This window comes from Salmo salar, chromosome ssa15 (genome assembly GCF_905237065.1).
Source record: "Salmo salar chromosome ssa15, Ssal_v3.1, whole genome shotgun sequence".
In the NCBI taxonomy this organism is placed as follows: Eukaryota; Metazoa; Chordata; class Actinopteri; order Salmoniformes; family Salmonidae; genus Salmo; species Salmo salar.
The window spans coordinates 29,943,307-29,970,991 of NC_059456.1; the positions used below are offsets into that span (position 1 = coordinate 29,943,307).

General features: G+C 44.2%; 1 protein-coding gene across 3 annotated transcripts; it reads right to left on the reverse strand.

Annotated features, from left to right (window-relative positions):
* Window positions 1–4,659: 4,659 nt before the first annotated feature.
* Window positions 4,660–14,835, reverse strand: LOC106571224 (protein FAM177A1). Of its 3 annotated transcripts, none has more exons than XM_014144018.2 (5): window positions 14,682–14,835; window positions 13,793–13,996; window positions 13,589–13,655; window positions 13,363–13,460; window positions 4,660–6,522 (listed from the first exon to the last, which is right to left on the reverse strand). In XM_014144018.2, the coding sequence occupies exons 1-5, from the start codon at window positions 14,703–14,705 to the stop codon at window positions 6,310–6,312; spliced, it is 606 nt and encodes a 201-aa protein (XP_013999493.1). In that variant the 5' UTR covers window positions 14,706–14,835; the 3' UTR covers window positions 4,660–6,309. The 3 variants fall into 3 exon arrangements, with proteins under 3 accessions (XP_013999493.1, XP_013999492.1, XP_013999491.1); XM_014144017.2 differs by lacking the exon at window positions 14,682–14,835 and adding an exon at window positions 14,303–14,564 and having other exon boundaries at window positions 13,799–13,996; XM_014144016.2 differs by lacking the exon at window positions 14,682–14,835 and adding an exon at window positions 14,303–14,551.
* Window positions 14,836–27,685: the final 12,850 nt, after the last annotated feature.

A 27,685-nucleotide genomic window follows, 5' to 3' on the forward strand; every position in this document is an offset into this window, starting at 1 on the left:
TGTAAATAATAATTTGTTCTTAACTGACTTTCCTAGTTGAATAAAAAAATGTACTGTCCACAGTCCAATTTTACTGTAGCTCTCCCTCCCACCCACAACCAAGGCTTGGAGTACTTCCTGGTCCAACATTTTCACAACACCCAAGTATCCTCACCATTCCCTAGCCACAATCCAAACCACGTGTCTTCACCACAACAGTAGACCTACACTACTATGGTATCACTATGAGCTTGGCATTCACCCTAACTATTTATCTTCAATTCCTTAATTATCATAGTTTCTTAAGTCTGGTGGCCAGGGGTTTTTCCTCAGTAGATTATAATTATTGCAGAGATCAACAGAACACAAGACCAACAGATATAGATATAGATATAGATATAGAAGAATGTGAGGAGAGGAACACTTTTCTTTGTAGAGCCAGACAGTGTCATTGAAGTGCATTTGAGAGTTGGACAATCGGAACATCTTGTCCAGGGCAAAAGGATGATGAAAAGGACTACAAACCTCCTGAGTGGGACACGAGGAAATTCCCTGCTTTTGTTGTGCTTTACAACAACCCACGCAACATGGGGCGGTAAAACCATACATATTTTTAGCGCAGGTGGGTATAATTACCCACTAGCCACACTCATTAAAGTCTAAACTGTTATTCACATTTTTTGTACTGGATTTTGCTTGAGAGTTAAGGCTTTGAGTGGCTGTGTTTGTAGCTGCATGCAGTGAGGCGCTGCGGTGAGATTCTTTTCATTCTTCCCTAACCAGAGTGAGGAGAGGACACGTGGTGAGGTGTAAGACCTTAGGGTATTGCACTTTATACCTCTGAAGCTGAAGACAGAGCTTGTATCTCCCTCAGATGCAGTATATTTACATTGACTGGTGCTTTTATATCTGGCCCTTTCAACCTCCCAACACAAAGGCCTTGGTCCCGCGCCTCCGTCTGTCCATCTGTTTATCTGTCTCGCTGTCTATCTGTGAGGAAGCGAGGAGAGATGCATAGAATTGGGGGAAGGATGGGGAGATGAATGATTAACGGGGGAAAGCGAGCACCTCCCTTTGTTCTGACTTCTTCAGGGAATCATTATACTAAACAACGTGTGGCGGCACAGAGAGGAATTCCCCCTGTTCAACTTCAAACTATCACAGATGTGCATCTGGTCTATTTGTACTACATACAGCTGGCCCAGAACTACCCAGAACCCCCATCCTTCTCCACGGTATAGTAGTGCTATTGGCCTCCGCTCTGCCCTGCTCTGAATCTGGAAAATCACTTTAGCTGGACATTAACAGAGCCAGTACCAGCCCTTGGCCAATCCTACTACACACAGACAGAGGCAGAGCCAACACCAGCTCAAGCCCTACTCCTAGCCAGGCCACCAATTGCAGACTCAGAGCAATTGGCAGATGCATGGGAGTCAGTCTCAGTCTCAGTCTGCGAAGCACATTATCTGCTGCAAGCTGGTATAAAGGATGAAAGGTGGTGGAGGGAAAGTCTGGGGGATTTCAGAGAGATCTGCGGTGGCCAAATCAGGAAGTAAATGTCCTACTAGAGGTCAACAACGGTCATTTGGCACCTCGCTCTGTGAATTGGTGAAGTAGTGTTTCTCATTACACACTGCAGAGTGTGCATCCCAAATGGTACGCTATTCATGACACCCATAGGGCTCTGGTCAAAAGTAGTGCACTATATAGGGAATAGGGCACACACTTAGAATTTCTCTGCCATGTCTGATGAGAAACAGTGTTAGCCAGGGCTTTATAATTGGTTTCTGGTTTAATGGACATTTGCTGCAGGTCAGTATAGTTTGTGAATGCATGGTTGCATATTATGTGTCAGCTATGGTGGCACCTACAGTATGTTAGCAGCCCTGCTGCTGTGTGTAGGCTGTGCAGAAAGGAGGCAGTGCAGATCAGTGGTGTCGGGGACTTTCCAGACCAGGGTTGTGTGTGTGAAGTGAACTATACAGACTGTGCCATTAACGCTACTGAAGAACGCACTTAGCAAGTCTGACCAGACAAGCAACATTGACCTATTACAAAACAGCCTGCTCGCACGACAACAAAAAACCAGCCTATATGGTACTCATTAAGGATCTAAAATAATCCCCATTTCATTTTGCCTTTGATGCCATTAAAAATCATTTGAAGTCATAAGAACTATTAAAGAAATACTACCATGCTGTTTAGGTTGCTACTTTATGCTGTTTTTATTGGATCAACGTATGGAATGTGCCTCATGTTACTGAAAGACCAGTCTTCTCCTAGCAGTATGCAAAGTATACAATTCAATGCAATAAACTTCAGATTATGACTAGAATGTAACATGCAAAGTTGAAAAGTTGGACACAATAACATTTTGCATGAAACTGTGCAATACCCACTAACATGCATGTTGTCCCTTTCCTCCATTTAGTCTATAGGAATGTGATAAAATGTTCTTGAAGGGTGTTCCTCAGCTCCAAGACTTCCATGCCATGCATTCCAGGCTTGTAGTATTCTTATTCTGTTTTGTTTTGCCCCAGGAGAGACAGGGAAGAAGAGGAGACCACGGTTTTAGTCAGGCTGTTAGTAACCTTATAAGGAAGCATTCACGCACGTACACACAGACAGACAGACATGCACACACACCACACACACACACACACACACACACACACACACACACACACACACACACGACTGTGGAAATCCCCTTCTCCTCTGACTGACAGTAGGGCCAAAATAAGAGGCTCGGCTGACCGCAGCAGAGGCCCACTGTGGAGGAGGCAGAGAGGGGGATGGCTGCTGCTATTCTCATCTCTCAACTCAGTGGGTGTCTGGCTGGGCTGGTTGGCTAAGCAGGTAGCTGTTCAACTCTGCTATGCCCTCCTATTAAAGAGTCTGCTCTAGTGATTACTGTGCCATCTGGAACTAGAGGATGTAGTTACATCAGCTATGAGAGCTAGAACCTGGGCGACTGTGTGTTTCCGCTTTAGCAAAGTTGTCAGGCCTTGTCTGACAGACTCAACCAGCCAGGTACCATTCGTCTGGTCCTATACTACTGTATGTGCTGCAGCCAATTCCTTTATACTGGAGTTGTCATGCCATACAGTGGGACCAGGCTAAGGTACAATGGCTGGATGAGGGAAATGAGCAAGATACACGTGTTGTTCCCAGACTGAGATATATGTAAATATTTGAGATATAAAAGTATAAGCAAATATTTGACGCATGCATGCAAACATACACGTACACACACAAGAAATGGCATTGTGGCGTTAATCTGGATTTTCCCTTCTTAATCACACACATTATCACACACACTGTCCCAGATGACTGCTGTGTTTATCAATGTCTGCCAAGCTCAGGCCAGGGAATAAGAGGATCTCTTCTCTTCACACACAACTGACAAACCAAACAGACTTCCAACAGGCTTAGAATATTTTATACGTATTGTTCTATGAGATAATCTTCCTCAGCTATCACGTTTTGTGAATTGTGAAGTATTTGTGTAATCAAAACAAGCACATGAAGCACAAAGGCTTCATAATTCATAGAGGTCATGTTAACTGACTGATATGATCCTAAACCCGTTAACCTCAGAACTTATTTTTGGCGTTTATCCCAAAACTCCATTTTTTTCCCCATTCATTACCCCCATAGCAATGGCTGAACAAACCAGAGGTAACTCATTTCTGGTTTTTAGAACTACAAGATGGCGAGCTCTATTCGTTGTCTCACAGTAACTCCTCAGCCTCCTTTATAATTGTACAATAGCACCCTCTAGTGGAATATGTGTGTCTTTGATCAATGTAAAGTAATGTACATTTAATGTAAATGTAAAATGTAATGTAGATTAGAATTTCTAGTGGAATGACAGTGTATAACCAGGCTCGGTTGGTCACCCAATAGTTACAGAGCTGTTACTCTAACATATCATCTAAACCCCAAAATACATCATGATCCACTGCCAGTTTCAGTCTGGTGTAGGAGTGCCACTCTGTCTGTCTATAGCTTCTTTTGTTGCCGTAGTGAACTGTCCGTGAGTGTTACTGTGTCCGGCCGTGCTGACTGGACAGTGGGATGACTGAGGGTTTGTTTGCAGTATAAGGCTGTCCTTGTGTAGTTTGGCTGGATGCTTTCATGGCACAGACCCCCATACGCTACGCAATGCTGAGTAACGATGAACTGTCTGTCTCACCCTGGTACAACCACCCAGAACTACAGTGCCATAACAAAGTATGAATAAGCTTAGCCTAAAACAGTTGAATTGCCAATATGGTGTATAAAGTAAATATACGGTTACTTTTGGCTATTATGATCCATAGAGAAATCACTCCTACATTCTCCTGAGACACTATATGTTCTATGGGAAGTGAATGGAGATCAGCAGGTCACGGTGTATGGATTGGCTCTCTCTTAATGTTGACAGAGAGGTCATTCTGGACTAGAGAGAGAAGCCCACACACTGACCTGACCTAGGATTGGCTGCATTGGGAGGTTAGCCAACAGAATGTCACCTCAAGCAGTTCTAGAAAAGGACACAGAAGTCTTTGTTAACCAATAAAGACAAAAGACAATCATGTGTCACTCACTCACAGACACACCACATGAGCCAGAGAGAATCCACCACAGATCCTAGCTAACTGGCCAACATGACAGACAGATGAACAAATACTGTAGTTAAAGCATAGTTAAGTATATTTATTAACAGTTTATCAAGGTGTTGTTACATAAAGTAGGTTGTAAAAAAGTGCTCAGAAAATACAAAAATAATAATAAATATGTGAATATCAAAAAAAATGTTTAACATAAATGTTCCTTTACAACAAGGGCAACTGTGCATTAGGCCAATGGACTAGTAAAAACAAAGATGACAGATTATACTCCCTTTACAAACTCTCAGCTACACCCATAGCCTGAAAAGATGTACCAAATTACAAGTCACCAAGTGACCACAAGCCAGTAATGCTACACAGGGAAACAACACACCATGTTTAGGTCAGTGCTCAACCAAGTATTTAAACAAATGTTGTCTAAATTAAAACAAAGTGAGTGACATGCTAGTAGTAGTGTATAAAGGAGGAAGGCTTCCTGTGTTCGAGTGCATTAAGGTTTAGGCTACTACTTGGCTCTGTGGTTTAGGCTAGAAAAAACAGCCCTTCAGAGGCACCAGATAGATAGATAGACACGAGGTTGGAATGTTAGGACCAGCCTCCAGTTAGGGGTAAGGCCACTGGAGACACATAGTTAAACGACACAGTCCTACTACCATACCACACTGTGCCTGTACTATAGGACTACAGAAAGGACAGTGGCACTGCCCACTGAAGGCTAGCCCTGGTAGTCGGATCAGCTTCTGCTTCAACCGACTCAAACTTCTCTGTCATTGTCCTTTGCTGTTGTCATAGTTCTTTGTAGTCTGGTATTAATGGCATGACAGAGGCGTGGGCTAAAACAGTAGCAGATCTGACTCCCAGGTTTATAGATGGCTCCTTCATATCCAAAACCAAATGTGAGCTCAGAGAGTAGTGCTGAGCGATTAGTGGTTTTTTGAGGTCGGTTCTGTTTTGGTTCGATAATTAAAAAAGAATCATGGTTTTCAATTTCGGTTTCAATCATTTTTGCAAACATTAAACGCAATATGCATTATGAGGGTTGAATGCCGTAAGAACACAGAATAAAACTATTAATAAAAGTCCCATGATGGTAGTGACTGCCCATTACACTTATTAACCATCATTTATTCACATTACTTTAATCAAATCATTTCAGTTGTTGTGCATATTACATTTGTTTTATTTGATTAATTTATATTCAAATCCAAGTCATCATGTCTATAGAGCTGCTGCCTGACAAAAATCACTATTTAAGTAGTTCTTAAAAAGTAAATAAGGCATACTTTTGACGGCTGAATACCAAGTGATTCCTACCAATATCAATCACTTAGATCATGTATTTTCAGGTAGAGATACCTCGCGAAGCAACAGCTGCTCTCTATATCACCTCACAATCTTCTCTCTTCTGTAGAAGCAGTAAAAGAAACAGACCGGACAAGAAGATGCGCAATGGATTATGGGTATTATAGTTAATTACCAAGTTTTACACGCTAAACTATGTAGAATATTGGCCTGTTGGAAACTACAACGCCGTACTACATCGCACAGTTCAGTCTGGATCTGATTTACCTCTAGAGAAACTGTGCAATGTGCACACTAAATTTCAGTTAATCGTTCAGCACTATCAGAGACAGACCCCAGAGCGCCTCCACCTCCTTGACAAATTAAAACAAAACAAACATGGACAACACATAATCATCTCTCCAGAAGTCAGTTAAGTTGTTGTCGTGACAATGGCTGGGACCCTGATGGCAGTAGGCGTGGCCTTGGCCTCTTTCTCAACCTGATAGGTGTCCGTGGAGTGGGGGGTGGTAGCGGTTCCCTCTGGCTGATCCGTCATTGGTCCATGGATCTCCTCGTCCTGATTCTCAACAAAGTATTGCTCCGTCTCCTCTGATAACCGGTTGTCCTCATCTTCCTCCTCCTTCTGCGAAGAAAATACAAGAAGTTGTTAATGGAATGCTCATAAACACAAACATGTGAACCATCCTTTAGGCATCCATTTCAAGTGAATGTGGCTCCGTCTTAGTGATCTCATAACCTAAACCCCGGCCAGATGTGGTGTGATCAACGTGAGACTTGTAATCTCATAATGATTTCAACAACTGTATAGAGGCCTACCTCTTACCTCATCCTGTGATACTCGCAGAGCAGTGGTATTCAAACTTTTTCAGCGGGGACCCCCATTTCTTTTCAAAGGAATTGTCTGTAGAGCTCCGAGACACAATTGTGTCGAGGCACAGATCTGGGGAAGGGTACCAAAAAATGTCTGCAGCATTGAAGGTCCAAAAACACAGTGGTCTCCTGCATTCTTAAATGGAAGAAGTTTAGAACCACCAAGACTCTTCCTATAGCTGGCCACCCGGCCAAACTGAGCAACCGGGGGAGAATGGCCTTGGTCAGGGAGGTGACCAAGAACCCGATGGTCACTGACAGAGCTCCAGAGTTTCTCTGTCGAGATGGGAGAACCTTCCAGAAGGACAACCATATCTGTAGCACTCCACAAATCAGGCCTTTATAGTAGAGTGGCCAGACAGAAGCCACTCCTCAGTAAAAGGCACATGACAGCCTGCTTGGAGGTTGCCAAATGGCACGTAAAGGACTCTCAGACCATGAGAAACATGATTCTCTTGTCTGATGAAACCAAGATTGAACTCGTTGGCCTCAATGCCAAGAGGAAACCTGGCACCATCCCTATGGTGAAGCATGGTGGTGGCAGCATCATGCTGTGGGGATGTTTTTCAGCAGCAGGGACTGGGAGACTAGTCAGGATCGAGGGAAAGATGAACAGAGCAAAGTACAGAGATCCTCGATGAAAACCTGCTCCAGAGCGCTCAGGACCTTAGACTGGGGTGAAGGTTCATCTTCCAACATGACAACAACCCTAAGCACACAGCCAAGACAACGCAGGAGTGGCTTTGGGACAAGTCTCTGAATGTCCTTGAATGGCCCAGCCAGAGCCTGGACTTGAACCCGAGCGAACATCTCTGGAAAGACCAGAAAATAGCTGTCCAGCGATGCTCCACATTCTACCTGACAGAGCTTGAGAGGATCTCTTGAGAGGATCTGCAGAGAAGAATGGGAGAAACTCTCCAAATACAGGTGTGCCAAGCTTGTAGCGTCATACCCAAGAAGACTCGAGGTTGTAATCACTGCCAAAGGTGTTTCAACAAAGTACTGAGTAAAGGGTCTGAATACTTACGAAAAATTTATTTTTCTATTTTTTTTGTCATTATGGGGTATTATGTGTAGATTGATGAGGTAAAAAAAAACGATTTAATTCATCCACTAAATAAGAACACCTCCTCCCAACTGCATTGAGGATAGGAAACTCTGTCACCACCGATAAACCCAGTATAATTGAGAATTTCAATAAGCATTTTTTCTACGGCTGGCCATGCTTTCCACCTGGCTACCCCTACTGCAGTCAACAGCACTGCATCCCCCACAGCTACTCGCCCAAGCCTTCCCCATTTCTCCTTCTCCCAAATCCATTCAGCTGATGTTCTGAAAGACCTGCAAAATCTGGACCCCTACAAATCAGCCGGGCTAGACAATTTGGACCCTTTCTAAAATTATCTGCCGAAATTATTGCAACCCCTATTACTAGCCTGTTCAACCTCTCGTGTCGTCTGAGATTCCCATAGATTGGAAAGCAGCTGCTGTCATCCCCCTCTTCAAAGGAGGGGACACTCTTGACCCAAATTGCTACAGACCTATATCCATCCTACCCTGCCTTTCTAAGGTCTTCGAAAGCCAAGTCAACAAACAGATTACCAACCATTTCGAATCCCACCGCACCTTCTCCGCTATGCAATCTGGTTTCAGAGCTGGTCATGGGTGCACCTCAGCCACGCTCAAGGTCCTAAACGATATCGTAACCGCCATCGATAAGAAACAATACTGTGCTGCCGTATTCATTGACCTGGCCAAAGCTTTAGACTCTGTCAATCACCACATCCTCATTGGCAGACTCAATAGCCTTGATTTCTCAAATGATTGCATCGCCTGGTTCACCAACTACTTCTCTGATAGAGTTCAGTGTGTCAAATCGGAGGGCCTGTTGTCCGGACCTCTGGCAGTCTCTATGGGGGTGCCACAGGGTTCAATTCTTGGGCCAACTCTTTTCTCTGTATACGTCAATGATGTCGCTCTTGCTGCTGGTGAGTCTCTGATCCACCTCTACACAGACGACACCATTCTGTATACTTCTGGCCCTTCTTTGGACACTGTGTTAACTACCCTCCAGACGAGCTTCAATGCCATACAACTCTCCTTCCGTGGCCTCCAACTGCTCCTAAATACAAGAAAAACTAAATGCATGCTCTTCAACCGATCGCTGCCTGCACCTAACCACCTGTCCAGCATCACTACTCTGGACGGTTCTGAGTTAGAATATGTGGACAACTACAAATACCTAGGTGTCTGGTTAGACTGTAAACTCTCCTTCCAGACTCACATCAAACATCTCCAATCCAAAGTTAAATCTAGAATTGGCTTCCTACTTCGCAACAAAGCATCCTTCACTCATGCTGCCAAACATACCCTCGTAAAACTGACCATCCTACCGATCCTCGACTTCGGCGATGTCATTTACAAAATAGCCTCCAATACCCTACTCAACAAACTGGATGCAGTCTATCACAGTGCCATCCGTTTTGTCACCAAAGCCCCATATACTACCCACCACTGCGACCTGTACGCTCTCGTTGGCTGGCCTTCGCTTCATAATCGTTGCCAAACCCACTGGCTCCAGGTCATCTACAAGACCCTGCTAGGTAAAGTCCCCCCTTATCTCCGCTCACTGGTCACCATAGCAGCACCCACCTGTAGCACGCGCTCCAGCAGGTATATCTCTCTGGTCACCCCAAAAGCCAATTCCTCCTTTGGCCGTCTCTCCTTCCAATGACTGGAATGAACTAGAAAAATCTCTGAAACTGGAAACGCTTATCTCCCTCACTAGCTTTAAGCACCAGCTGTCAGAGCAGCTCACAGATCACTGCACATAGCCCATCTATAATTTAGCCCAAACAACTACCTCTTCTCCTACTGCATTTATTTATTTTGCTCCTTTGCACCCCATTATTTATTTCTACTTTGCACTTTCTTCTACTACAAATCTACCATTCCAGTGTTTTACTTGCTATATTGCATTTATTTTGCCACCATGGCCTTGTTTTGCCTTTACCTCCCTTATCTCACCTCATTTGCTCACATTGTATATAGACTTATTTTTCTACTTGCCTACCTGGTTAAATAACGTTGAAATAAAATAAATACACATTTTAGAATAAGGCTGTAAAGTAACAAAATGTGGAAAAAGTCAAGGGGTCTGAATACTTTTCAAATGTGCTGTATATTGTCCCCATACAATAATCTGTACTCTTAATATTTACCCCCCCCCCCCCCCCCCCCAACATAAAAATACTAATATATATATATATTTTTTTTACCCCATTGCAATTCCCCCGGGTGGAAACACCAACTTTGAATACCACTGTCGTAGAGGAAGTTACTGGAGTGTTTTTGACCTGGCAAAGATCTGTTTCAGTTTGAAACGTAGTCAATAAAGTGGTGAATTGAGAGCTTAAAGAATGTGCGGGCCTTCTTGTTCTCTACTAGTATTCTTTATTAGCCCAGCACCTGTTTTTAAGGATATGCGCATGACCACAAACTTCTCAATAGAAGTTACTGCAGTGCTCATAGAAATAATGAGACTACTGTAATCACGCCCACCATCCGGCCCTCTCTGTCGAGACGTCTGATTTCCATATCAGTGTGGATGACGGATCACCACCTCAAGCTGAACCTCGGCAAGACGGAGCTGCTCTTCCTCCCGGGGAAGAACTGCCCGTTCCATGATCTCGCCATCACGGTTGACAACTCCATTGTGTCCTCCTCCCAGAGTGCTAAGAACCTTGGCGTGACCCTGGACAACACCCTGTCGTTCTCCACTAACATCAAGGCGGTGACCCGATCCTGTAGGTTCATGCTCTACAACATTCGCAGAGTACGACCCTGCCTCACACAGGAAGCGGCGCAGGTCCTAATCCAGGCACTTGTCATCTCCCGTCTGGATTACTGCAACTCGCTGTTGGCTGGGCTCCCTGCCTGTGCCATTAAACCCCTACAACTCATCCAGAACGCCGCAGCCCGTCTGGTGTTCAACCTTCCCAAGTTCTCTCACGTCACCCCGCTCCTCCGCTCTCTCCACTGGCTTCCAGTTGAAGCTCGCATCCACTACAAGACCATGGTGCTTGCCTACGGAGCTGTGAGGGGAACGGCAACTCCGTACCTTCAGGCTCTGATCAGGCCCTACACCCAAACAAGGGCACTGCGTTCATCCACCTCTGGCCTGCTGGCCCCCCTACCTCTGCGGAAGCAGTTCCCGCTCAGCCCAGTCAAAACAGTTCGCTGCTCTGGCACCCCTATGGTGGAACAAGCTCCCTCACGACGCCAGGACAGCGGAGTCAATCACCACCTTCCGGAGACACCCGAAACCCCACCTCTTTAAGGAATACCTAGGATAGGATAAAGTAATCCTTCTAACCCCCTCCCCTTAAAAGATTTAGAGGCACTATTGTAAAGTGGTTGTTCCACTGGATATCATAAGGTGAATGCACCAATTTGTAAGTCGCTCTGGATAAGAGCGTCTGCTAAATGACTTAAATGTAAATGAATGGGACTTGACTGGAAGTCCACGGCAGGATTGGAAGAAACAACTGCTGGTTTTAATTGGCTGAGCTCGCAGTCTATCACCATCCAGCATTACCCTTAACTCCCCTCTGGATTTCCAAGTGCGAGCAGTGCAAGTGATTTAGGCTAAACAAGGAAGTGAGTTTGGGAAATACACTGCTCAAAAAAATAAAGTGAACACTAAAATAACACATTCTAGATCTGAATGAAATATCTTATTAAATAGATTTCTTTACATAGTTGAATGTGCTGACAACAAAAATCACACAAAAATAATCAATGGAAATCCAATTGATCAACCCATGGAGGTCTGGATTTGGAGTCACACTCAAAATTAAAGTGGAAAACCACACTACAGGCTGATCCAACTTTGATGTAATGTCCTTAAAAAAAGGCTAAATGAGGCTCAGTAGTGTGTGTGGCCTCCACGTGCCTGTATGACCTCCCTACAACGCCTGGGCATGCTCCTGATGAGGTGGCGGATGGTCTCCTGAGGGATCTCCTCCCAGACCTGGACTAAAGCATCCGCCAACTCCTGGACAGTCTGTGGTGCAACGTGGCGTTGGTGGATGGAGCGAGACATGATGTCCCAGATGTGCTCAATTGGATTCAGGTCTGGGGAACGGGTGGGCCAGTCCATAGCATCAATGCCTTCCTCTTGCAGGAACTGCTGACCCACTCCAGCCACATGAGGTCTAGCATTGTCTTGCATTAGGAGGAACACAGGGCCAACCGCACCAGCATATCACAAGGGGTCTGAGGATCTCATCTCGGTACCTAATGGCAGTCAGGCTACCTCTGGCGAGCACATGGAGGGCTGTGCGGCCCCCCCAAAGAAATGCCACCCCACACCATGACTGACCCACCGCCAAACCGGTCATGCTGGAGGATGTTGCAGGCAGCAGAACGTTCTCCACGGCGTCTCCAGACTGTCACATGTGCTCAGTGTGAACCTGCTTTCATCTGTGAAGAGCACAGGGCGCCAGTGGCGAATTTGCCAATCCTGGTGTTCTCTGGCAAATGCCAAACGTCCGGCACGGTGTTGGGCTGTAAGCACAACCCCCACCTGTGGACGTCGGGCCCTCATACCACCCTCATGGAGTCTGTTTCTGACCGTTTGAGCAGACACATGCACATTTGTGGCCTGCTGGAGGTCATTTTGCAGGGCTCTGGCAGTGCTCCTCCTTGCACAAAGACGGAGGTAGCGGTCCTGCTGCTGGGTTGTTGCCCTCCTACGGCCTCCTCCACATCTCCTGATGTACTGGCCTGTCTCCTGGTAGAGCCTCCATGCTCTGGACACTACGCTGACAGACACAGCAAACCTTCTTGCCACAGCTCGCATTGATGTGCCATCCTGGATGAGCTGCACTACCTGAGCCACTTGTGTGGGTTGTAGACTCCGTCTCATGCTACCACTAGAGTGAAAGCACCGCTAGCATTCAAAAGTGACCAAAACATCAGCCAGGAAGCATAGGAACTGAGAAGTGGTCTGTGGTCACCACCTGCAGAACCACTCCTTTATTGGGGGTGTCTTGCTAATTGCCTATAATTTCCACCTGTTGTCTATTCCATTTGCACAACAGCATGTGAAATGTATTGTCAATCAGTGTTGCTTCCTAAGTGGACAGTTTGATTTCACAGAAGCGTGATTGACTTGGAGTTACATTGTGTTGTTTAAGTGTTCCCTTTATTTTTTTGAGCAGTGTAGTATGCATTTTAGAAAAAGTACACATATAAACTTTACATGCCTGAACTCAAAAATAACGTGGCTTCCCAAAAATAATGTGGTCGCTGTGATAGAACATTTCGTTTCATTAACATTTTTTTCTGCATTTTTCAAAGTCCCAGCTGATACAGCTGCAGCAGGCTCTCTCTCCCACCCTTTCAATTCCCACTTGTTGCACAGTGTTTCCAGGCTCTATATGCAGTAGCAATTGAGCCTGGGGATTAGGTTACTGTTACTACAACACTCTTCTAGACACATGCAAAGCATCTATGCCCTTCTATAATTCTATGCACGTTAGGCATCCCTTTCAAGACGTAAGCCCTCATCTGCTTGTTGTGTACATACCTCTTTCCTCATCCTGTAATACTCGTCGATGGCGTACTGGTATTTGGCCGATGTGATTCCAAAGAGCGAGGCCATCCTCTCCCCGAGGTAGTCACAAGCTGAAATACACATTCTGGAGTTTTACCAAAAGCATAGTATTCAAAGCAGTATCAAGGTAATGTACGGCAGGAGAAGGCCATCAACCCTAGAGGTTTATAATACATATTGTCTCATGTCAGGCACCCACCTGAAACAGTGGAGGTAGCTGCTCTCCACATATGGAACCAGAAGTACGGGCCCCAGGTCAGCTTGTTCTGACACACACAAACATGGGTTAATACCAGGTTTTGGAACACATATTATAGGAAGTACAGACGTTATTCATACATTTCAGTAAAATACACAAACTAAAAACACGTACACACACACTTCTATTTAACACACTACACACCCTCACCGCATCGACAGGGGGGGACAGTAGGTCCTTCTTCTCTGGTTCCTTGTCCTCCCCCTCCTCCTCGTCTGTACTGTACTCTTCCATTGTTTCTCCGCTAGAGAAATGGATGATCCTTCGTGGGGCTTTCTCTTCTTTCTGATCCCCCTTCTCCAGGTCTCCCAGCTCGACACTCTCAAAGTCCTTCCCTGTGCTGGGGCTCTGGGAGACACACACACACACACACACACACACACACACACACAGCTTGTTGATGACAGGCTGCTGCTTACATACAATTAGATAATCAACCATTTCTATGTGCATCAATGTCCGAATTTTACATAGGCCTACTCGTAGTATGGCCTACGTTTTAAGTGTCAGCATGAGACGATGACAGGCACGAAAACATAGATGCCCTGAATTGTAGTAACGTTAAATAGCTAACGCTAGCTAGCTGGTCTGAAAACATCGATTATAAAGGACCGATAATAAACACTTTTCATAATCTTGACCTGCCGAGCCTACCTTCTCTACGTCCATCGTTTGGCCCAAAGACACATTCACGTTGGTGAGATACAGAGATATTTCGGCCATGGTGCCTCTTTCTTTGTATTCTCGGATGTTTAGCCTGCCCTACACACCCATGCTCGTGGGCATTTAAGCCCTGAACAATGCCCGACATGCAGCTCTGTCTCCTACGCTGCGTGCAGCCCCCAAGACCACAGCAAATCGCATGCAAGTAACACTGTAGCTAACTCGGATAGTCTTGTAAGCAGACGAGCTAACTAGTTAGCTATGTAGTCTTGTTAGCAAACTAGCTTGTTATCTGTGCTGGTTGTTAGCTTGCATAACTGATTTGTGTATAATTATAAGAGAAAGTTCATGTTTTGTGGATAATATTTACATTTACAGAATGAGTGAGCTCCATTCCCGATAGGCTGATCAGATTCAATTTCAGCCTTAGATATTGATCAGCTTCAGAGGCTGATTAGTCAGGATTCTGCCTAGATACCATAGGCAGCAAGACCACCTAGTTAACTAGCTAGCTCACAAGACTAGCCAAGTTAGCTGCTATGTTCCTTGAATGTGATTGGCTGTGGTCTTGGGGGCGACACGCAGCGTGGGAAACAGAGCTACCTGTCAGGCATCGTTCAGGGCTTAAATGCGCCATCTCCTTCTTCTTCTACAATATATTGCTGTTCGCACAATTGAGTGTGCATGTCGCCACCTACTGGCTAGGAACATAACAATGGCAGTGCATTTCTTGCCATCTGTAATCTTGACTTCAATTTGTTAGGAAGCTGTGTGGTCTTAGAGACCACCATTAAGGTCATTCTTGTGTTTTGATACTGTGTTCATTCGCAGGCAAAATTTGAGGGTTTGCTAAATGTATATTCATGCTTTGTAGTATTGTGTACACTTTGCCTGTGACTCTTTTTACACTAGTTAATTGTGCTTTCGCCTGTGTGCTGTGCCATTGAGATACAGTGAGAATTAAAACTGCTTGTGAAGACTGATTGTACTAGCCTCTTAGTGAAGAGTCACTGACAAGACCTGTGGATCTTTGTGGAATCCTGCCAGCCCCATAACCTGTTTCAAATCAAATCAAATCAAATCACATGTATTTATATAGCCGTTCTTACATCAGCTGATATCTCAAAGTGCTGTACAGAAACCCAGCCTAAAACCCCAAACAGCAAGCAATGCAGGTGTAGAAGCACGGTGGCTAGGAAAAACTCCCTAGAAAGGCCAAAACCTAGGAAGAAACCTAGAGAGGAACCAGGCTATGAGGGGTGGCCAGTCCTCTTCTGGCTGTGCCGGGTGGAGATTATAACAGCACATGGCCAAGATGTTCAAATGTTCATAAATTACCAGCATGGTCAAATAATAATATTCACAGTTGTCGAGGGTGTAACAAGTCAGCACCTCAAGAGTAAATGTCAGTTGGCTTTTCATAGCCGATCATTGAGAGTATCTCTACTGCTCCTGCTGTCTCTAGAGAGTTGAAAACAGCAGGTCTGGGACAGGTAACACGTCCGGTGAACAGGTCAGGGTTGCATAGCCGCAGGCAGAACAGTTGAAACTGGAGCAGCAGCACGGCCAGGTGGACTGGGGACAGCAAGGAGTCATCATGTCAGGTAGTCCTGAGGCATGGTCCTAGGGCTCAGGTCCTCCGAGAGAGAGAAAGAGAGAATTAGAGAGAGCATACTTAAATTCACACAGCACACTGGATAAGACAGGAGAAATACTCCAGATATAACAGACTGACCCTAGCCCCCGACACATAAACTACTGCAGCATAAATACTGGAGACTGAGACAGGAGGGGTCAGGAGACACTGTGGCCCCATCCGACGATACCCCCGGACAGGGCCAAACAGGCAGGATATAACCCCAGACACTTTGCCAAAGCACAGCCCCCACACCACTAGAGGGATATCTTCAACCACCAACTTACCATCCTGAGACAAGGCCGAGTATAGCCCACAAAGATCTCCGCCACGGCACAACCCAAGGGGGGGCGCCAACCCAGACAGGAAGACCAAGTCAGTTACTCAACCCACTCAAGTGACGCACCCCTCCTAATGACGGCATGGAAGAACACCAATAAGCCAGTGACTCAGCCCCTGTAATAGGGTTAGAGGCAGAGAATCCCAGTGGAGAGAGGGGAACCGGCCAGGCAGAGACAGCAAGGGCGGTTCGTTGCTCCAGAGCCTTTCCGTTCACCTTCACACTCCTGGGCCAGACTACACTCAATCATAGGACCCACTGAAGAGATGAGTCTTTAGTAAAGACTTAACTTGTTATGGATAGGGGGCAGTATTTTCACGGCCGGATAAAAACGTACCCGATTTAATCTGGTTATTACTCCTGCCCAGAAACTAGAATATGCATATAATTAGTAGCTTTGGATAGGAAACACTCCAAAGTTTCTAAAACTGTTTGAATGGTGTCTGTGAGTATAACAGAACTCAAATGGCAGGCCAAAACCTGAGAAGATTCTGTACAGGAAGTACCCTGTCTGACCATTTCTTGGCCTTCTTTGTCATCTCTATCCAAAACAGAGGATCTCTGCTGTAACGTGACACTTTCTAAGGCTCCCATAGGCTCTCAGAAGGCGCCAGAACGTTGAATGATGACTCTGCAGTTACTGGCTGAAAAACAGTAGCGCATTTGGTAAGTGGTCGATCTGAAAACAATGAGACGGGTGTGCGCATGCACGTGAAGAGTCCATTTTATTTTTTCAGTCTTTGAACGAAAACAACGACTCCCGGTCGGAATATTATCGCTATTTTACGAGAAAAATCGCATAAAAATTTATTTTAAACAGCGTTTGACATGCTTCGAAGTACGGTAATGGAATATTTTGAATTTTTTTGTCACGATACGCGTCCGCGCGTCACCCTTCGTTATCCTTCGGATAGTGTCTTGAACGCACGAACAAAACGCCGCTATTTGGATATAACTATGGATTATTTGGAACCAAACCAACATTTGTTGTTGAAGTAGAAGTCCTGGGAGTGCATTCTGACGAAGAACAGCAAAGGTAATCCAATTTTTCTTATAGTAAATCTGAGTTTGGTGAGTACCAAACTTGGTGGGTGTCAAATTAGCTAGCCCGTGATGGCGAGCTATCTACTCAGAATATTGCAAAATGTGCTTTCACCGAAAAGCTATTTTAAAATCGGACACCGCGATTGCATAAAGGAGTTCTGTATCTATAATTCTTAAAATAATTGTTATGTTTTTTGTGAACGTTTATCGTGAGTAATTTAGTAAATTCACCGGAAGTGTTCGGTGGGAATGCTAGTTCTGAACGTCACATGCTAATGTAAAAAGCTGTTTTTTTTATATAAATATGTACTTGATTGAACAAAACATGCATGTATTGTATAACATAATGTCCTAGGAGTGTCATCTGATGAAGATCATCAAAGGTTAGTGCTGCATTTAGCTGTGGTTTTGGTTTTTGTGACATTATATGCTAGCTTGAAAAATGGGTGTCTGATTATTTCTGGCTTGGTACTCTGCTGACATAATCTAATGTTTTGCTTTCGTTGTAAAGCCTTTTTGAAATCGGACAGTGTGGTTAGATAAAGGAGAGTCTTGTCTTTAAAATGGTGTGAAATAGTCATATGTTTGAAAAATTGAAGTTTTCAGATTTTCGAGGTGTTTGTATTTCGCGCCACGCCCTATCATTGGATATTGGAGTGGTGTTCCGCTAGCGGAACGTCTAGATGTAAGAGGTTTTAAAGGTTGAGACCGAGTCTGCATCTCTCACATGGGTAGGCAGACTATTCCATAAAAATTGAGCTCTATAGGAGAAAGCCCTGCCTCCAGCTGTTTGCTGTTCTATTTGAGACGACTGTACAACCATCAAGATTAATTGTCAGATTTAACAGAAGATCTCTTTGTTTCTTGGAACCTAGAACAAGCATCTCTGTTTTGTCCGAGTTTAAAAGTAGAACATTTGCAGCCATCCACTTCCTTATGTTTGAAACACAGGCTTCTAGCCAGGGCAATTTTAGAGCTTCACCATGTTTCATTGAAATGTACAGCTGTGTGAATCCGCATAGCAGTGAAATTTAACATTACTTTTTTCGAATGACACCCCCAAGAGGTAAAATATATAGTGAAAACAATAGTGGTCCTAAAACGGAACCTTGAGGAACACCGAAATTTACAGTTGATTTGTCAGAGGACAAACCATTCACAGAGACAAACTGATATCTTTCCGACAGATAAGATCTAAACCAGGCCAGAACTTGTCCGTGTAGACCAATTTGGGTTTCCAATCTCTCCAAAAGAATGTGGTGATCGATGGTATCAAAAGCAGCACTAAGATCTAGGAGCACGAGGACAGATGCAGAGCCTCGGTCTGACATTATTAAAAGGTAATTTACCACCTTCACAAGTGCAGTCTCAGTGCTATGATGGGGTCTAAAACCAGACTGAAGCTTTTCGTATACATTGTTTGTCTTCAGGAAGGCAGTGAGTTGCTGCGCAACAGCTTTTTCAAAACATTTTGAGAGGAATGGAAGATTCGACATAGGCCGATAGTTTTTTATATTTTCTGGGTCAAGGTTTGGCTTTTTCAAGAGAGGCTTTATTACTGCCACTTTTAATGAGTTTGGTACACATCCGGTGGATAGAGAACCGTTTATTATGTTCAACATAGGAGGGCCAAGCACAGGAAGCAGCTCTTTCAGTAGTTTAGTTGGAATAGGGTCCAATATGCAGCTTGAAGGTTTAGAGGCCATGAATATTTTCATCATTGTGTCAAGAGATATAGTACTAAAACACTTGAGTGTCTCCCTTGAACCTAGGTCCTGGCAGAGTTGTGCAGACTCAGGACAACGGAGCTTTGGAGGAATACGCAGATTTAAAGAGGAGTCCGTCATTTGCTTTCTAATGAGGTTAGGCTGTTGAAGCAGGGTGATCCTGTAAGAGCATTGACATCTCCAAATGGGATATTTTTGTTGAAGTAGAAGTATCCTGGTCAGGGACAGAGGTTGTTTCTCTGTTGAAGCAGAGAAGTGACCATGGGAGGATATGTCAGGGTTACGAGTTATGTGATCCCAGGGCACAATCCTGAGATAGAAAAAATTTAATATTCCCGCAGTTAAAAAAAAAAAGTTTTTTAAAGAAAATGTATTAATCAGTGTACTGGTAAGATTTGGAAACCAGCTATAAATGTAAACCTACATGGGAAATTTGCATAACTTCCATGTGGGTATAAAATGTTAAATGACATAGAATAATACAATTTTCAAAAATGATCTCATTTGAATTATATGAAAGGAAGATGTTCCTAATTAAACACTGTTGTTTTGCTCAAGGTCATTTGCCACAGATAAAATGACGTCAAATCACGTTATATCTACAGTAGCTTTGATTGGACTGTAAAATAATTTTTAATCCTTGTCATATGAAGAGAATTAATGATGAGAAATGATAGATAAAATGTATCGGTGCTCATCAGCCATTGGACAAAAACATTACACAACAAGTTGGAAATCGCTAATTCAACAATGAATGGTTTGGAAGGAATCAGTGACAGTGGCTAACTGCAAGCATTGCAAAGCAATCACTAGCCTGCTATTCAGTGGAGTGGTTGTGTGGTCCCAAATCTGGGATTGTGTCTCTTTTCCAAGTTTAAAATAATAAACGTTCAACATTGGCCATGCTGTCAATGAAGCATGATATTTTTTTATTTTTTTTATTTCACCTTTATTTAACCAGGTAGGCAAGTTGAGAACAAGTTCTCATTTACAATTGCGACCTGGCCAAGATAAACCAAAGCAGTTCGACACATACAACAACACAGAGTTACACATGGAGTAAAACAAACATACAGTCAATAATACAGTAGAAAAATAAGTCTATATACACTGCTCAAAAAAATAAAGGGAACACTTAAACAACACAATGTAACTCCAAGTCAATCACACTTCTGTGAAATCAAACTGTCCACTTAGGAAGCAACACTGATTGACAATAAATTTCACATGCTGTTGTGCAAATGGAATAGACAACAGGTGGAAATTATAGGCAATTAGCAAGACACCCCCAATAAAGGAATGGTTCTGCAGGTGGGGACCACAGACCACTTCTCAGTTCCTATGCTTTCTGGCTGATGTTTTGGTCCCTTTTGAATGCTGGCGGTGCTTTCACTCTAGTGGTAGCATGAGACTGAGTCTACAACCCACACAAGTGGCTCAGGTAGTGCAGCTCATCCAGGATGGCACATCAATGCGAGCTGTGGCAAGAAGGTTTGCTGTGTCTGTCAGCGTAGTGTCCAGAGCATGGAGGCGCTACCAGGAGACAGGCCAGTACATCAGGAGACGTGGAGGAGGCCGTAGGAGGGCAACAACCCAGCAGCAGGACCGCTACCTCTGCCTTTGTGGAAGGAGGAGCAGGAGGAGCACTGCCAGAGCCCTGCAAAATGACCTCCAGCAGGCCACAAATGTGCATGTGTCTGCTCAAACGGTCAGAAACAGACTCCATGAGGGTGGTATGAGGGCCCAACGTCCACAGGTGGGGGTTGTGCTTACAGCCCAACACCGTGCAGGACGTTTGGCATTTGCCAGAGAACACCAAGATTGGCAAATTCGCCACTGGCGCCCTGTGCTCTTCACAGATGAAAGCAAGTTCACACTGAGCACGTGACAGACGTGACAGAGTCTGGAGACGCCGTGGAGAACGTTCTGCTGCCTGCAACATCCTCCAGCATGACCGGTTTGGCGGTGGGTCAGTCATGGTGTGGGGTGGCATTTCTTTGGGGGGCCGCACAGCCCTCCATGTGCTCGCCAGAGGTAGCCTGACTGCCATTAGGTACCGAGATGAGACCATACGCTGGTGCGGTTGGCCCTGGGTTCCTCCTAATTCAAGACAATGCTAGACCTCATGTGGCTGGAGTGTGTCAGCAGTTCCCGCAAGAGGAAGGCATTGATGCTATGGACTGGCCCGCCCGTTCCCCAGACCTGAATCAAATTGAGCACATCTGGGACATCATGTCTCGCTCCATCCACCAACGCCACGTTGCACCACAGACTGTCCAGGAGTTGGCGGATGCTTTAGTCCAGGTCTGGGAGGAGATCCCTCAGGAGACCATCCGTCACCTCATCAGGAGCATGCCCAGGCGTTGTAGGGAGGTCATACAGGCACGTGGAGGCCACACACACTACTGAGCCTCATTTTGACTTGTTTTAAGGACATTACATCAAAGTTGGATCAGCCTGTAGTGTGGTTTTCCACTTTAATTTTGAGTGTGACTCCAAATCCAGACCTCCATGGGTTGATAAATTGGATTTCCATTGATTATTTTTGTGTGATTTTGTTGTCATCACATTCAACTATGTAAAGAAAAAAGTATTTAATAAGATTATTTCTTTCATTCAGATCTAGGATGTGTTGTTTAAGTGTTCCCTTTATTTTTTTGAGCAGTATACAATGTGAGCAAATGAGGTGAGATAAGGGAGGTAAAGGCAAAAAAGGCCATGGTGGCAAAGTAAATACAATATAGCAAGTAAAACACTGGAATGCTAGATTTGTAGTGGAAGAAAGTGCAAAGTAGAAATAGAAATAATGGGGTGCAAAGGAGCAAAATAAATAAATAAATAAATAAATAAATAAATACAGTAGCGGAAGAGGTAGTTGTATGGGCTAAATTATTGATGGGCTATGTACAGGTGCAGTGATCTGTGCGCTGCTCTGACAGCTGGTGCTTAAAGCTAGTGAGGGAGATAAGTGTTTCCAGTTTTATAGATGTTTGTAGTTCGTTCCAGTCATTGGCAGCAGAGAACTGGAAGGAGAGACGGCCAAAGGAGGAATTGGCTTTGGGGGTGACCAGAGAGATAGACCTGCTGGAGCGCATGCTACAGGTGGGTGCTGCTATGGTGACTAGTGAGCTGAGATAAGGGGGGACTTTACCTAGCAGGGTCTTGTAGATGACCTGGAGCCAGTGGGTTTGGCGACGAGTATGAAGCAAGGGCCAGCCAACGAGAGTGTACAGGTCGCAGTGGTGGGTTGTATATGGGGCTTTGGTGACAAAACGGATGGCACTGTGATAGAATGCATCCAGTTTATTGAGTAGGGTATTGGAGGCTATTTTGTAAATGACATCGCCGAAGTCGAGGATCGGTAGGATGGTCAGTTTTACGAGGGTATGTTTGGCAGCATGAGTGAAGGATGCTTTGTTGCGAAATAGGAAGCCAATTCTAGATTTAACTTTGGATTGGAGATGTTTGATGTGAGTCTGGAAGGAGAGCTTACAGTCTAACCAGACACCTAGGTATTTGTAGTTGTCCACATATTCTAAGTCAGAACCGTCCAGAGTAGTGATGCTGGACGGGCGGGCAGGTGCAGGCAGCGATCGGTTGAAGAGCATGCATTTAGTTTTACTTGTATTTAAGAGCAGTTGGAGGCCACGGAAGGAGAGTTGAATGGCATTGAAGCTCGTCTGGAGGGTTGTTAACACAGTGTCCAAAGAAGGGCCAGAAATATACAGAATGGTGTCGTCTGCGTAGAGGTGGATCAGAGACTCACCAGCAGCAAGAGCGACATCATTGATGTATACAGACAAAAGGCTTTCCCTGTGGCTCAGTTGGTAGAGCATGGTGTTTGCAGTGCCAGCATGGTGTGTGGAACGCCAGGGTTGTGGGTTCGATTCCCACGGGGGGCCAGTACAACAACAAAAAAACATGCATGAAATGAAATGTATGCATTCACTACTGTAAGTCGCTCTGGATAAGAGCGTCTGCTGAATGACTAAAAATGTAAATGTAAAATGAGTTGGCCCAAGAATTGAACCCTGTGGCACCCCCATAGAGACTACCAGAGGCCCGGACAACAGGCCATCCGATTTGACACATTGAACTCTATCAGAGAAGTAGTTGGTGAACCAGGCGAGGCAATCATTTGAGAAACCAAGGCTAAATATGTGCAGCGCTCAAAACAACTGTTAACTCGAAACTGCAAAAACTTGACTTCAGTGAGTTCAAGACAACTGGCAATTCCGGGAAAAAATGAGCTCTGTCTGGGAAATGTGTGTTGAACGGTCATCCAACTCGGAATTGTAAATTGGGAACTTGGGCCTCTTTCTAGAGCTACGACTTGAAGATCAATGACGTCATCATGATTCATCCATGTTTTTTTCAGAGTTCCCAGTTGTCTTGAAAACACCATAAATCCAGAGATTGCCAGACTTTGATGACAAAATTTGCCCATGAAGGACCGCCTTGCCAACTTCCTGTTCAAGTGAGCACAGCACAACAAGGTGAGTCCAAAAATGTCTCATATGCTGCTGAAATTATGTAATATGCCAGGGAGATATGTATACTGTAGCTAAGAAAGTAATACTGTGTATGTTGTGTAGTAAGCTGTTAGTAGCCCATTTGCCTCACCCTAATAATTTGGTCTATTTACCCCTCTTCATTTCGCCTACTGTTGACTTGGTGGTGCACATGTAGCCTATAACCTGTTTTAGAGAAATGTCATCATCAAATTTTGTAAGAGCTTTCTTTGTCTGCTTATATGCCCCATTTATTTATCCTACGGTTCTGACTTGGTGTACAGGAAGAACTTCTCTGCTGACACCAGAGCAGAGTAAAAGGCAATTGACAGGAGTGTTGGGGTGTCAGAGTTCTTAAAGTGCATGTTCTGAATTCTGTCACTGTACATTTCAAAAGTGCTAAACAAATAGTTACATAGACTACTTCTGTCCTAGCTCGCTCATTAATGTCTTAATTGAAATTACGGATTGCCTCTTATCCGCTTGTCGTCCCATTATGCCATCAGTTGTACATCGCAATTGGAAACCACATTTGTTTAAGCAAGTCAGCCATATCAGCTATGTATTTTTGAAAAGGCAGTAAATGAGGCGGCCAGACAAGGCTCCGCTGATAGCCAGATATAGCAGTGGTAAGATGTTGAGACTGCTGTTAGGACAGCTTTATGTAGGCCCTAACAGTTTGTGGGCACCGTTTGTCACCGTTAAAGTGCAATTAATGTATTATTTAGTGTTTTGTTGTGCAGTTTTGCTAGCATGCATCCCAATTATTAGGGACATTCTGGAACAGGTACCACTCTGGCAGAAAGTAGCAGATTCTCCATTTAAAGACATTGAGTGAAATGTTATTAGCAGAATCTAGAAATAAGTTAGAGAAGCAAGAAATGTCAAATAGAATGGGGTAAGTTTAGAAAGTGGGAAAGGGAAGCCGAAAGACAGTCAGACAGGAAAGTTAAAGGAATATTGGTGAAAGAAAGTAAGAAGAAGAAACAGATGGAGGAAGATAAGAAAAGGAGGAACAGGGGTGATGATAAGACTTTCCACCCCCCTATTATACCCTGTATCCACTGCACCAGCACCAGACCTGGTTGCCCAACAGCAACTTGCTCAGCCGTCTCCCCAGCCGCAGCTCTACCCCCAACAAGACCTGATACAACTGCGGGACCAGCAGACCCTTAGGCAGCAACCCATGAGCAGTGGAAATCTGTTCCGTACACTGCCCACATTGACTCTGTTTTTTAATCAGTGACAGGGCCAGCAGTGGCAGGCTCAGGGAGCTACTCCAAATGATGGACAGAGGGGAAGAGCAAGGGGTAGAGAAGGGTAGGGGGAGCCAGTGCTGACGGACGGACTGGACGACAACCACTACAGGATCGGAACTTTGCTTGTTACAACGGCGGAAAGGGGGGACGTTTCGCAAGAACATGTCAAATTTTTACATTTTAGTCATTTAGCAGACGCTCTTATCCAGAGCGACTTACAGTAGTGAATACATACATTTCATTTCATGCATTTTTTTTTTTGTACTGGCCCCCCATGGGAATCGAACCCACAACCCTGGCGTTGCACACACCATGCTGGCATTGCAAACACCATGCTCTACCAACTGAGCCACAGGGAGAAATTAATCTACCAAACAGAGGGCAGTGGGGTGAGGTTGGAAAACCAGACCTCCACTGAAAACAACCCTCTACAACTCACATATGGACTGACGTGAGGTAGAGACAGTTGACACTCTTGGACAGCATTTAAAGATTTTTTAAAACCCCCATGAGGAGCCGATGGTTCGTCTTTTTGTCAATGGGGAGTCAATCGATTTTCTAGTAGAAACTGGCGCTGCAATGTCTGTCATAAATTCTAAATCTATGTCCGAACCTCCCATGTCAAATGAATCAGTCACCGCTGTGGGAGCCTCGGGAGTGACTATGAAAGAGTTGATCATGATGCCCCTACCTGTTAAAGTTGATAACACATGCATTCAACGTCAAATTATTTATTCTGCATGTTGTCCTGTAAATTTGGCAGGAAGAGATCTTCTCTGTAAATTGGGGATTACATGTGACTATGCGTAGGATGTACAGGATATTGATGGGTCACATTATGACCCTATTGACAAATTTTCTCAACTACTTGCAGTTACAGACTGGCTTGCATTGCACCGCAAATTTCTCACCATTGACAAGAGATTTATAATATGAACAGAATTGGCTGACAGGGACCATACCCCAAGAGAGCTTATTATGCAGTGACGCCCAAAATAACTTACTGTGAAGCTCTCATGTATAGTGGGCCCCAATTTTGTGCTCTGAGTGTGAAATTGACTAAAGAATAGGCTTTGTTGTATTTATTTAGTTGAGGGTGCCACATGTTTCGGTAGCTAAAACAGATATAGAAAGAGAAGCTTTTGTACCTTGTCCAGACTCTCCTTGTAATACCCCCATTCTTCCCATCCGAAAGGCCTCAGGTGACTGGCGTTTTGTTAAAGATCTCAGACCGGTTAACGATGCAGTCTATGTGCTGTGCCGACGTCAGCTAAATGATTTTCAGTTGTTGATGTGGCTAATGTTCTTTAACATTCCGCTGGCATTTATGGTAGTGAGTGGAAGCCCACCGGCAGGTAGTGGGAGAAGATGGAACGAGATGGATTTTGGCAGACATTCTGCAAAAGATTTGATTTGAGTTTTCTGTTCCCAAAACTGGAATCAGTTATAAATAGAGTGGATTAAGTTTTGTAGACTTTAGCTTTTGCAAAAGTTGAAAAAAATTGTGACTTTTCAAATAAGTTACAGTACGTTATACATTACAATTAGTTAAGTTATGCTATCCTTATGAACCATATAGTATATCATTACAGCAGTATGTACTGGTAATATATGTTAGCTAGCTACCTAAAATTAGTTGGCTACTAATTACATTTTAGTCATTAGCAGATGCTCTTATCCAGAGCGACTTACAGTAGTGAATGCATACATTTCATACATTTTCTTTTCATTTTTTATTTTTTTTGTACAGGTCCCCTGTGGGAATCAAACCCACAACCATGGCATTGCAAACACCATGCTCTACCAACTGAGCCACACGGGACTAATAGATTGAACTTGCAGTATATTAACTATATACTATCTAACTACCCTACGGTTATTGACTTGATTATTCACATCATTCTTAGCTTAGCTAAATGGTATAGTCGTTGTGCATTCTCAATGGAAATTGTTAAATCGACTGCTTCGTAAATTCGCTCATCTGAATGTGCCAGAGCGCAGAATAACTGATGAATTTAGGAACGCTCAACTCCTGTTGAATATGGCCGGTGTGTATGGGTATTCCAACACAGCGTGGGTATGTGAGTATGTTGATAAAATGTGTACGTATGCTTTGATGGCAGGTTTGAAACCTGTTATCAAAATGGGTATTGCGGGGGTAGTGGACCAATATTTTTCAATGGGATGAAATAGTAAAGGAGGTTTTGAGAGTGGAATCCAATTCCGCTCACTTTGCAGCCGTGCGTGTGATTAATACGGTCACAGTGAAAGCCACCCTGTTTTAGGTGTGGGGAAGTTGGTCATTGGAAAAGTGAGTGCAGGGGTAATGGAGCTCGAAATTGGCTAAATGTATTACTCAATTCCATAGTTTGGGTAGCACCAGGGATTTAAGTAAGAAGGTAATGTCATCAAAAACAATGATCTGTTTCCATTACGTGGAACTGTGTCAAGAATTGAAGTAGATCCAAGTAAATGTTTTCAGTACCGAATATTGAACTGATAAGCCAGCACCAATTTTTTGAAGGTCCAAGCAGATTTGTTCAACAATAGGTTTAATATTTTGACTAGTTTACGTCCCAGGAACAGTTTGATTACAAGAGGGGCTCTGGGATTGTTTACTTTAGAAGGTGCCTATTCAGCTTGACGGGACTGTTTCATCTGATGTGTCTGAAGTATATTGCTATATAGGACTGATGGAATGTCCACTAACAAGTTTTTTTTACATGTTTATCAATGATTCTGTCTCACTCTTTGAAATGTTTCCCAGAGTGTTGTCTTAGTGAAATTCTGCAGTTTTATAAAGTATAAAGGTATCCGGATTCTGCCGTAAAGGGAGCTCCCAAATAAGTAAGGCCTG

Coding starts and splice junctions, on each gene's coding strand:
- LOC106571224 (XM_014144016.2), bottom strand. CDS start 14,371: ATGGCCGAAATATCTCTGTATCTCACCAACGTGAATGTGTCTTTGGGC. Junction 13,656..13,792: donor CCCCTGTCGATGCGGTGAGG/GTGTGTAGTGTG, acceptor TGTGTGTGTCAG/AACAAGCTGACCTGGGGCCC. Junction 6,523..13,362: donor ATTACAGGATGAGGAAAGAG/GTATGTACACAA, acceptor TTTTCTTCGCAG/AAGGAGGAGGAAGATGAGGA.